The sequence below is a fragment of the Colletes latitarsis genome, chromosome 8 (genome assembly GCF_051014445.1).
Source record: "Colletes latitarsis isolate SP2378_abdomen chromosome 8, iyColLati1, whole genome shotgun sequence".
Taxonomy (NCBI): Eukaryota; Metazoa; Arthropoda; class Insecta; order Hymenoptera; family Colletidae; genus Colletes; species Colletes latitarsis.
In genome coordinates, this window is record NC_135141.1 from 24750333 (window position 1) to 24762510 (window position 12178).

Consider the following 12178-nt stretch of genomic DNA (forward strand, 5'->3'; position numbering starts at 1 on the left):
TGACGATATCTATGATTATTTCATGCAGTCACAACAGCTTATTAGTTACCTACAATGTATTTTTATCGTGTGCTGCCACGTAATCCTAAGCAATTTCTTTTTCTCGAATGCTCATGCGCGCTACCATTGTTGCATTGGAATGGTTTCGTTTAGCAGTAGCAATTTCATTTATTTGATATATCGCCGAAGCTACGAAACGATAATATTAATCATTCTGTTTGAACTAGCAATTAACTATATCGTCATTTTACGCATATGCAAATATTAATTTATATTCAATATTAAAACAACGTCACATATACATTGGTTTTAGTTTTTTGTGCGTGAATGCATATATTAAAACGAGAACGATGAATTTATGCATACGTTTATAAATATATCTGCAGCTTTAAACAAAATCACAGGCACACCAAGATAATTTCTAATTTTTTATCGACTTTCAATTGTGATTAAGTTCTAATCGAAAAGAAAATTAATATACATCGTAAAGAACAAACAAATAAATGTAATATAAAACAAGGCGAGCAAACCGGAAAGAGCATTCCTCCATTCTAGACGAGAGTAATGAATTACAGAAGAATTCATTATCTTTTTTGCTTTGAATGTATAGGTGCATAAGGCTTACAATCGCGTATTATATAGATATGTATATTATGCCTTTCTCACATAATTGAGTTACATTGTTGTTTCTTTTAAATGATATTATATACCGAAAACATCATTTAACCTTGCGAAACTAACAAAGAGTATATGATTTTACAGTAAAAGGGCTCGTCGAAGATCATTTTAAAAATAAATTCTTCGCTCGAATCGGCCCGTCCCTGAGCAATCAATATGGCCTCCAGGTCTATGCGGGGCACGCCAGCGTAGTGTAGATATATTTCCGAAAATCTTTGGAACAAATGGTTTCTGTGATAATATAATTAGTCAGGTTGCTGGAAAGTGCACGGAGAGATATTTTCACGGTGTCCGTTTGACTGTTAGTCATAGTATTCAGTCAGAAAGAAATTCGGAAGGCGTGTTGCGCTACCGTTGTAGCTACTTGTACTGTGCGGAAGACATCGTTGACGTTGGAATACATTTCAGTAGTTGTTCGGCGTGTGGAAATTAATTTAATGTCTGCCTAAAGTTTGCGATGGGGTCGCCTTTTAAGTGTAAAGATTTCTAGTTTCTGCTTAGAAGATTAGTATTATTATGTCAGAAATTAAAAGCAAGGAAACTGCCACGATGGAGGGTTGTCAAGAAGGGGGCGAAGAGGAAGGTACGATGGTTGCCGAGAGGGTCGAAGATAAGGTCAGTATTCAACAGATCCTCGAGGGCATGACGAATGAATTTAACAAAAGCGTGAGTCCGATAAAAAATGCAGAAATTAATCGATCGGAGATGTCAGATCACGAGGAAGTTGAAAAACCGGTGGTGGCTCCTGACGAAGTTCCAGCAATCGAGTTGGAACCTGTCGAAAATAAGGATGAGGAGGTAGTTCCTACGAAACAAAATATTAGCCCTAGTCCAGTAGCAATAGACGAAAATCATAAAGAAGATGAGAATATTGGAAAACAAGAAATTTCGAAAAAAGATAGTAATGGAATACCGCGTATCGTTCTTACGTTTAGGACAATCGACGAGAATACCGATCATGGTAAAAAAACGAAGATATCAAGCTGTTCCTCCAACCTTACTTTAGTTCCTGATGAATTGGTAAATTGTGATCAGATTGGCGGTGTTTCTGTAAAGATCGAGAACTCTGATGAGAATTCTGATATTATTGAGAAATCGGACTCAGAGGAAGGTAAGGTGGAAGAACCACCCAAAGATACTGAAAACAAAGAACCAAAGATGGATACAGAAGACACAAGTGTAATAAAAGTTGATACTGAGGTAGTGACAGAAGTGAAAAACATAGTTTCTGAGGAAAAAGCAAAAGCTGATGAAGCAGATGTAACTGTAGAACCTGTAGAACCTGTAGAACCTGTAGAACAGGTGGATCAAGCAGACAACACAGTCCCCATTACTAGGAAGAGAAGAATAGGACGACCTAGATTAAGAGCACTTAGGTTTTTTATTTTCCTTCATCTCAAATATATAAAGTATTGTGTGTGATATTTGTAAACATTCCATGACATTTTTAGTGACCAGACAGAAGAATCTCCAGGTCCTAAGCGTTCAGCAAGAAGATTGTGCAAAGAATCATTGAAGAGTACAGTATTAGAGAGTGCAATGGCAAGAAAAGAAAAGTCTAATTATACAGAAGAAAATTTGCAGTTTAAAAAACAAAGGAAATATAATAAACCAGGGAGGCCAAAGAAAGTGATCCCAGGAAAAGATCAGAATAAGCAAGCACAAAACAAGCCTCCTGATATACGTCAGGAAGTAGAGACTTCCATTACTGATGGAAACAGCAGTTTTTCTGAGGTAAACACAACATTAGAATGTTCTAGAAATTCATCTATGTCAGAGAGTAATGCAAACGAAGCAATCTTGGATGAATCTCAAAATTTTTCATCCGACTTTGATGGTATGCCAAAATTGTCCCCTATGATAAAAAGCTCAGAATCACAAACAAAACTGAGTAACTCAATTGGCAGCCCCACAAGCGATGATGCACCACTAACAGATATTGAAAAGCCATTTTTAAAACCTGCTACTGGTAGACCTAAGCGAGAGAGAGGTCGACCTAGAGGAAGTCAGGGTGCAAGGAAAATAGCAAAGGCAGATTTATTTGAAGGTACACAAAAGTAGGAGTGAATTCGTATTATTATATTGTGATATATAAAAATATTCCTTTTAGATGGATCTGCATCGATAGCAGAAACAGGCAAAAACAATGATTATCCTGAAGGTAATAGTTCATATATTTTGTGATACACGTATCTTAAATAGAAGAGTTGTCTTCATTTGTACATACTTTATAGAAGGAACTGTACCTGCTAAAAGAACAAGGAGAAGCATGGCTCCAAGTCCCAGTCCTGCAGAAGGACAAGCTTCAAAGCCAGAATCAACAGCAATTATGAGTGAAGTTAGTATAATTGCATATATGTTTATTTATTTAATATGTTTACTATATTTCCTATTTGTAATATTTATATCTTTCAGCCATATGGTCAATCGATGCTATGTTTGTGTCAAATACGATCGCAACTCTATGTAACAATAACGGGTTCTGGAGCACCGTTGTATTGTACCGCGATAGATTCTATTGACAATAGATTGGTAGGATGCTGCAACGAGGTGGATAGCAACGATGTTGCAATGAGAAGACCTAGTACTCGTGTTCCGTTTATAATTTTGTGTCGAATGCACAAGGAGAGACTGCTCAGACACAATTGTTGTCCTTCTTGTGGACTGTTTTGTTCCCAAGGAAGGTTCGTGCAGTGCGTTAATGGTCACCAATATCACCGTGAATGTGAAGTTTATCCAAATAAAAAAGGGGTATGTCCACATTGTGGAAGTGAAAGTACCGCGTACGATGTAATGATTACCATGAGTGGTCTACGAAAACCTGTATTCATTCCTACTCGTAAAAAATTTTCGAAACTGCCTTCCGCAAAAATAAGTTTGCCCGGGAAAGGTGACAATACAAAATTGGCAGAGCGTCCCCCAAGTCCTTTGATTCAACCCGATGTTATTAAAATACCTGAACCATCTGTTCATTCTGAGAGACCAGAACGTTACACTATCATGAGTCTTTACACATCTGTAAAAAATGGCGATTTAGAGAAGTTGGTTAACGTTTTAGGTAGATTATCATATTGACTTTACTTTCATTTTTAGTTGATGATATATTAATAAATTAATAAATTGTGATGTTTCAGCATGTGGCTACAATGCAAACCATACATTCCGCGATTATGCTCATAGAACTGGACTCCATATAGCCGCGGATAAGGGTCACTTATCTTGTGTACATGTATTGGTACAAGCTGGTGCTCAATTAGACGTGATGGATAGAAATCAGTTAACTCCTCTAATGCTAGCTGCTAGCAAGGGCAAAGCTGATGTAGTAAAATACTTAATAAGAATAGGTGCTGATGTTACATTGAAAGGAGAAGATGGTATGACCGCTTTGCATATGGCTGCCAAATCTGGTCATTTGGAAGTTTGTCGGATTATTTTGACGGAATGTAAAGCGCCAAGAACATTAGTAGGTAATGAATTTTGGTCATACTATATACTGCTTAATTTAGTTCAATGATATATATCACAATAATTAACGTTAACCGGTTAGATTCGGTGGACGATGGTGGGTGGACGAGTTTAATTTGGGCATGTGAATTTTGTCATGCCGATGTAGCACGATTTTTGATTGACAAAAAATGCGATCCTTTAATTCGAGACGCGGAACAGAATATAGCATTGCATTGGAGTGCTTTCAGTGGAAGTTCAGAAATTACAGAAATGCTTCTTAATGAAGGTTGCGATGTGAATGCTGTTAACGTTCACGGCGACACGCCTTTGTAAGTTACATAATGTCTCCATTTTTTTCTGTAATATGTGTAAAAATCTCAACTTTATCATCTTTCACATATGATAGACATATAGCTGCGAGACAAGATCAGTATGCAGTTAGCGTTCTGTTATTAGCTCGAGGTGCCAAGATAGGTGAAGTTAATACTGCTGGAGAAACAGCAGTGCATTGTTGTACGAACGATGGAGATACTATGTCTGCTTTAAGATTAAATGCCAAAGTTAATGAACTTTCGGAACATATGTGGGAAAAAACAGTAAAAATTTTAACTAAGTGACTATCAAGTTTAATGTACCTTTATCTTTGATTGAACAATGTTTGTAAACTGTACTTAATCATCTACCTTTACAGTGATATTTCACGCGGTAAAGAAACAAATCCGATTCAATGCGTTAATGGATATGATTCCGAAGATAAGCCTACAGATTTCCTGTACGTGACTGAGAATTGTTTTACTAGTAGTATAAATGTTGATCGCACTATAACGTCTTTACAGTCTTGTCGATGTGAAGACAATTGCAGTTCAGAAAAGTGTTTGTGTGGAAATATAAGTTTAAGGTGTTGGTACGACGAAGAAGGAAAACTAATTCCAGAATTTAATTATACAGGTACATTAAATCTGTACCTCGAGTATTAAATTCAGGACGTTTACAAATATGAATTAATATTTTTCATTTAGACCCTCCGATGTTGTTCGAGTGCAATCCAGCGTGCGACTGTAATCGTATAACGTGTAATAATAGAGTTGTTCAACATGGTTTGACGCAAAGATTCCAATTATTTAGAACGCAAGGAAAAGGTTGGGGTCTTCGAACATTGCGACACATTCCCAAAGGTTCCTATGTATGTGAATATGTGGGCGAGATCATTTCCGATTCTGAAGCTGATCATCGAGAAGACGATTCATACCTTTTCGATTTAGATAACAGAGTAAGTATCGAGTATTTTACATACACATTGGTTTATTGAGCACAGTGCAAAGTGAAAAGTCATTCTATTCGTATTTTTGTATTCATACAGGATGGCGAAACCTATTGTATCGATGCGAGACGATATGGAAATATTGCTCGTTTTATAAACCATTCTTGTGCGCCTAATCTCTTGCCAGTGCGAGTGTTCGTTGAGCATCAAGATTTGCACTTTCCTAGGATAGCATTTTTCGCGAATCGCGAGATCGAGGCGGACGAAGAGCTCGGGTATGTTACAAAAAAAAGAAAAACAACTGATGCGCGAAAATCACAATACTTGTACACATTAGAAAATAGTGTCACATGCTAATTTTCTTTAGTTAATAAACCATTTTATGTTTGGTTTTGGTGGGTTAATCGTTATCGCTGGTAGTTAGTTTCTTTGCCTTGTTCTTTCTTAAAATCCTAGTTGGCTTTCTGTGTCGGGGTGGATTTAAAATCGTCATTGTATTTTTCCTTTTCACTGATTAGTTTCGAGGATGGTAAGTTTGGAAATTCGTATTTATTTTAAACAGAGAAGAATGTATTATCGAGACGTCTACTTTTCAAGCAATCGTCACAAGGAACAGTTGTTAATGCTAACATCGATTTTCATTAACTTCATTCAATTTATCATCGAAGATCAATCGGAATTTTTGCCTTCAGCTTCGATTATGGGGAGAAATTCTGGATAATAAAATGCAAGTCATTCACGTGTACCTGTGGAGCCGATAACTGCCGATACTCCGAGAAGACTATACAAGTTACATTGGACAACTACCGTAGAAAAATACAGCAAGAAGAAATGCTGGCAGCTCAATAGTCGTAAAACAATTTAGCTAATTTTATGTTAATATATCTTAATTATCACTTTAATGTTCTTCCTTCTTTTTACGCGAAGTTTTTAATTGAGAATTTTCCAAATCTCGATTGGCGCGATCTTCGTAAGTGGATCGTAAAGTTGAAAGAGTACAAGTACAAACGGTGGTGGGATTCAGATATGTTGCGAGGATTGTTTAAAAGGATCTGACGTTTTTTTATTTTAACTAAGAAGGAATTACGCTTTGTCTCTTCGAGTTCGCGAAGTCAAATGTTCATATTAATAATTTGTTCATACCTCTCTATCATGTCGATTATTTTCCTAAGACGAATAGATTGTATGAGATGTGCCACTTTACAACTTTTCTTTTTTTTTTTTTTTTTAGAAAAGTAATAATGTGCATAATATAAAACTATTATATAGTTTTCGTACGCGATGTACAGACTGTAAAGAAGTGTGTGTTAAATGTAACTACTATAGTTTTGCAAATGAAGTGAGTGTTAGGTAAAAGGGTAAAAGTAAACTAATCGATATATATATTGAGTGCAAGTACAGTATGTTCGAAACTTGTAACGAATTTCATATTACGAATAAAGTTACGAGTTGTATGTTCGCTTATTCAGTTTTAGAGGGTGAATCGTTTACGAGTGTTCGATTTATTGCGAACAGTTTAGAATATAAGAGTACACCCTTTTGTACAAACCATTGATTTTTTTGTATAATAAAAGAGATGTAGTTCTTTTTAATATAATACTGTAGTTGCTTTGAATATACCTGGTTCTACAAACTGTTTGGTTTTTAAAATTTTATCTTATCAGTGTCATTATAGGTTCAAATTATTACTATAACCTGATATTGCATGCTTTTTTATTGTTTCATGTCACTTGCTACTAGTGCTAGCAACAGTAAACCGATGCCTGAGGAAACTGCCCCTCCACTTACGTATATTAATGCATAGCCACGTTTATGTGAGCTGCATTTTGGACAATTTCGGGAATTCGAGAAAGAAGGCGAATGTAAGCCTTCCTTCTCGTCCTCGAAATAGCTGAAATCTTTCAACGACCTTTCACTCAATGTATTTTTTCAACCCATTTTTCTGGGATATCGAGACCCCATTACCAGTTTCCTGTTACTTCCCTTCCATAGTCAACTCACATGTATTTACGCACACACTACAGCTGTCTGCCCATCAATACTAATTCAGTGAATAGTTTCTCAACTGACCGCCATCCATGAGAAGAGGACGTTAAAATCACCTTCGAATTTTCAGGTCGGTATGGCAGTCAGATTGGACCACAAAAGTCCATTAGGTGAAAGGTGTACTCGTATATCTCGTGTATACTTCGCATATCATCAAAAGAAAACCGGCAGCTTGGAATGTTTATTGTACTTTTTTACAATTGCGATTTTTACCTAGGGTAGCCTCGACCGCACGGTATCAACAAAATTATTCAACTCTTACAAGTATCCCCTTACATTTTAAGGGGATCCTTGTAAGGAGACTTTAATGGGTCGTTGGTTATTCGCTTGTCAACAATGGTTAGGTAACGGTCATCGATGGTCAACAGTGAGGCTGACATCAAGATCAAAGGTCCAGGAATGGCCAAGAGGTAGAACCAACCGAAATAGTTCTTCCGTAGACCAGACGGTCTTTGACTGTCAACTCTGTCTTTGCGTCTTCCCACTCTTCCACCTTAGGAAGAGGTATATGGAGAGTCACTGCTAATATACTCTTTCAGTACCCCTAAGACTTCCAGGGGGATCGGGTTTCGCGAATTAGAGGGCATACCTCTGACCATTGGTGACCAGAACTGACCAGGAGTGACCACTACTGACCGGTGCTGACCACTACTGGCCAGCACTGACCACTACTGACCGGTGCTGACCACTACTGACCAGTGCCGGACCGTGATGAATAACGGTAGGAATCGGTGAGTTACATGTGATTTTTATTCTTCCGGCCCCCATGTAGGACGAAAGGTCCTAATCGACATGAGTGAATGGTTGTATACGTGCTTTCTTTGGCAAGTGTAATGATCGCGGGTATATTGTTTTATCTTCGGAGATAAACGAATTTAGATGTATAGTTAGGCAGGTGTTTGGTTCTCTATATTAACCATTATATTAGGCAGACAATATTTTGGTCTAATTCTCTATTTTGTTAATGAGCATTTACGGGCAAATTCTTTCGCTGGTTGCACTTTGGTTTGTTGTTTCATCTGTGATCGTTGGTAACAAAAAATTTTTATTAATGGAGAGTGGTTGGGATTCGGTTAGGGCGGGTCTCCATTCGCAGCAACCTCCACGTGGTGAGACCTGGGTAATATTATTTACCGTTTAATTAATAATCGTATCACTCTTAGCAGGGCAGTGCAATTATTAATTAAAAACTGAATAATATTAGCAAATTGGCTGTGATCCACCTTGCATAGGTCATCATAAATATAGAGCTTCTTCGCTAGGTTAGTTTTGATTCTCATTGATTCATCAAAGATTCTAGAGTATTGTCACAGACGAGGTATACGAGTAGATCTTTCACGCAATGTATTTTTCGGCCCATTTTATGGGATCTCGAAACCCTGTTACCATTTTCGCGTCATTCGTAACGTTACCAACAAATTTAGAAATGAATTTCAATCCCTGCATAGTCAATTCACATGTATTCACGCACACGCTGTCTGCCCATCGATACTAATTCAGTGAACATTCTATACTTGGGCTGTGTAAGAAATAAGTTTTCTATGTTTATTACCTTCGGTGGTTCTGTTGCACAAAGTTCGCAGAACCACCGTTCCGAAAGTGCAGTGTGCGCTGCAACACGTTTCGTTTCCGAAGTCAGTACTTCAGTTCACATTCACGGTTGTTCGACTGTCGGTCATACTTCAGTTTCAATAGAATGCAAACGAACCATACGAAAAATACGAAAGATGCGAACTAGGTTATGAAGTACCTGTTACATTTCTGTAATTCTGAACTAGATCTGAAATATATTTCAACAAGTAGGCTCAATGCAATGCTTACGGCGCCGTTTGCGTGTAGCGTTGCATCGAAAGAATCCTCGCAAGAACAATCGAGAAATAGTTTGTACGTGTCGTTTGTTTTAAGCACCTATTAAAGTTTGTAATATTCATCCGATATTTGCAACATACCCGATTAACAGACGCCTTGCTTCTCGTAGGTGTAAACCGGTCGTCGAGTCCTATCCACGTATTCCTACTCCTTTGTCCTTGAAAAAAGTCTCACACACAATATCACAATTCACCACTCACCAGCACTTCGGTTTTTCACCAGCACTAGACACCGATTAGACGCGAATTCCGCCGATTGAAACAGTATGTTGTGCTCGCCCTTGAAACGACGAAAGATGAGATTACGCGATTAACAAAATTTAACGGCCGCGTAAAAATTGTAGTACGAAAGGACGATCGAGGAGACTGACCAGTCCGCGCGCTGATTGGCGGAGGGGGAACGGAACTGGCGGCGCAGGGGGCGCTGCATCGGACGGTGATTGGTCGTGGCGGTCGGGGTAGTCGAAATTCAAGCGAAGAAGCGGCAGTTAGTGTAGCGACCGTCGAGCGCTTGCAAGCGCTATACGTAGCTGCGTAGAATCATAGTGTCGTTTCGTTTTTTCGTTTAATCGTTACGCGTTGCACTCTCGCGCGAGTATTTCACTCGGTCGTCCCGCGTTCGCGTTCCTTTCTCGCCTCTTTTTCGGTTTCTCGTCACGATTCGCGCGGGTCCACGCTCTCTCGTTTTCCCGTTTTAAACGCGGATAACAGGGCCGAGTATATCGCGTCGACGCGATGACATATCGCGGCGTTACGGTGACATGTTCTGTGACAGTGAATTAGTGCTGGTGAGTGTCATCGAGGAGCGATTACTATGATGACCAGCTGACGGATAGATTCCTCTTCCACGTCCCTACGGCGTCAACGGGGTTGCCACAGGTACTGGAAGGTGAGCTTTACATTTTACTTCGTAACTATGTCGCACTGTTTCTACTTTTCTTTTTTATTATTCGATAGCTTCAATTCGAGAAGAAATACTGTAACTTTCGAAATACTTTTGTCTCTAGAGTTTCAGAATTGTTATATTTTCCATGTTTTTACTATATCGGTTTCGTATCGATTCTATATCAGACCTAATATTTTAGAATCTAATTTGATTACACAATTTTATTTTTACTCTCTTCGACGACCACTAAAAGTCTCTCGCGTTGTTCGCGGTCAAAGTTTTTTAATACTTCTAGAAACTTTGTCGATTAAAGGAATCTACAATTAATATTGTGGTTTAGTGAATCGAAGCTGCGGCCTGGACTGGGGTCGAAATCTTCCTGTTGGACAGGATTTTTTGCATTTGTTCGTCGAGCATCGATTTCTTATCGATAAAATAAAACTGTGCTCGTTAGAAACCCTTTCTAGTAGTTGCAATATTGGGTCAAACATTTATAATAATTATAATATTCACTGGGTAGAAATTTGCGGAAGACACAATGTGAGTTAGGTTAATGAGATGAAGTGGTATTTTTGAAAGTTCGAGTTTCAGAAAAAAATCGATTCGGTTGCACAGAATATTAACGAAATTGTATACTCGTATGTAGAGCAGAAAGATCGAAGGTTGCATGTAAATTTACGTGGGAAAGTAGCACGTTACATAACATACGTGTCTTGGGATGAGCATTAAAATCATGTTATAGATAGGGAAAAGATATTTTAATAAGTCTTCTCAAGGTCTGCAACCTTGCAAAAATTATTCGACCCCCCCAAATTCCACTTACTAACAATAATAATCTATAATAATGTTTAGAACCAAGGGTCGAACGAAACAGTAAACCTTTAATTTATTAAATAGTATGCATACGAAAAAAGCTTCTGAAATTTGTGCACACGAAAAAATCATCGCGTGGGAAGGTCGATCCTGGAATTTTGAGCAGTATTGGGTCATTTCAGCCAGCAGAAACTTTCGACAGTCTGTGCCCTTAACCCAGGCCTGACCTTTCCTCCGTCTACATCGTATCCATTCGCAGACTAGTTTTCGCGAAATTAGTCGAAAGCAATCCTTCTGACCTGAACAATGTTCCCCGTCATCTTTTGTTGCTCGTTGCACGCGTTCGACAAAGAGTTCGTACGTCATATTATCGCTCGAAACGCGAAAAGCAGAGACTTTGTCGCAAGAGAAAAGAGGAACGGAAAAATTGGATGCTCGTTCCTTGGAATCGAGTCCAGTTTCGCGATCGTTAAACGTTCACCGCAAAAGTTTATCGTTTCTCCGTTTCCCGATCGAGTTCGAATCGTTGGATCCGTGGAGACGTTGTGTCTCGGTGGACGGTCAATCCGCGTTCCGATTTTCATGAATTAATTCGCTTTCAATCGAAACAGAAGCTTTCATCTCCCCCGGGGACGAAGTTCCTCCCAGTTTTCCAGCGATTTCTTTCGGTGGCTAATTATTTAGATCGCTAGATTTTTATTATCCCCGATAAAACGTCGATGTTTCTTCGTCTCAGTCAAGATGGAAGATTTACTAAATCGTTGGACGTATCGTTATTGATCCCCTGTTGTTGCGTTTCACTTTTTTCCAGAGTTGAACGCCGCCTGTAAACAGGTATACGCAAACCAGCTTCCACAAAGTACACACTCCGCTTGGAAAAGTTTACCAACGGAGGCGTATTCCGCTTGAATTTTCCGCTCTGTTCTAGAATTACCGATGGGAGTATTTCCTTTACGACGATACAAAAGGAGCATGGAAAAACCACGGAAAATACCCGTCGATTTCTCCCACTAATTGATATTTCCTCGTACTTCGTTCCGAAGTCGTCCGTATTTGTAAACTTATTTCTAGTATATTAAAATTAATTGAAACGTTCGAGATCGTAGCAATACATTATTCAACGCGACACAGTCGAGACTCATAATTAATGTAGATTTGCAACATGCATGATCCCTTACT

At 38.6% G+C, this 12178-nt stretch overlaps 2 protein-coding genes across 23 annotated transcripts in view; both read left to right on the forward strand.

Annotated features, from left to right (window-relative positions):
• The first annotated feature begins 112 nt into the window (after positions 1 to 112).
• On the forward strand, positions 113 to 6970 carry G9a (histone-lysine N-methyltransferase G9a). 2 transcript variants are annotated; one of them, XM_076770671.1, is made up of 12 exons: positions 117 to 2054; positions 2130 to 2725; positions 2789 to 2839; positions 2913 to 3016; positions 3094 to 3736; positions 3813 to 4145; positions 4226 to 4454; positions 4532 to 4738; positions 4817 to 5073; positions 5145 to 5395; positions 5486 to 5661; positions 6079 to 6970. In XM_076770671.1, the coding sequence occupies exons 1-12, from the start codon at positions 1195 to 1197 to the stop codon at positions 6233 to 6235; spliced, it is 3864 nt and encodes a 1287-aa protein (XP_076626786.1). In that variant the 5' UTR covers positions 117 to 1194; the 3' UTR covers positions 6236 to 6970. The 2 variants fall into 2 exon arrangements, 1 of the variants encoding a protein (XP_076626786.1); XR_013080110.1 differs by lacking the exons at positions 5486 to 5661; positions 6079 to 6970 and having other exon boundaries at positions 113 to 2054; positions 4817 to 4897; positions 4962 to 5073; positions 5145 to 5280.
• A 2838-nt stretch (positions 6971 to 9808) lies between these two features.
• Positions 9809 to 12178, forward strand: part of Cac (calcium voltage-gated channel subunit cacophony) — a 149577-nt gene continuing 147207 nt past the window's right edge. For 8 of the 21 annotated variants that reach the window (XM_076771211.1, XM_076771214.1, XM_076771216.1 and 5 more), the window contains exon 1: positions 9811 to 10189. The gene's annotated coding sequence lies outside the window, so the exon portion shown is untranslated. Of the gene's footprint in view, positions 10190 to 12178 lie in introns of all 21 variants that reach the window. The other 13 variants (XR_013080149.1, XM_076771209.1, XM_076771208.1 and 10 more) reach the window with 3 other exon arrangements.

Excerpts from the sequence above, each read along its gene's own strand:
- G9a (XM_076770671.1), top strand. The coding sequence starts at position 1,195 with ATGTCAGAAATTAAAAGCAAGGAAACTGCCACGATGGAGGGTTGTCAA. Across the intron at positions 3,017-3,093 it reads CAACAGCAATTATGAGTGAA|CCATATGGTCAATCGATGCT; the intron begins GTTAGTATAATT and ends TATATCTTTCAG. Across the intron at positions 4,455-4,531 it reads GTTCACGGCGACACGCCTTT|ACATATAGCTGCGAGACAAG; the intron begins GTAAGTTACATA and ends CACATATGATAG.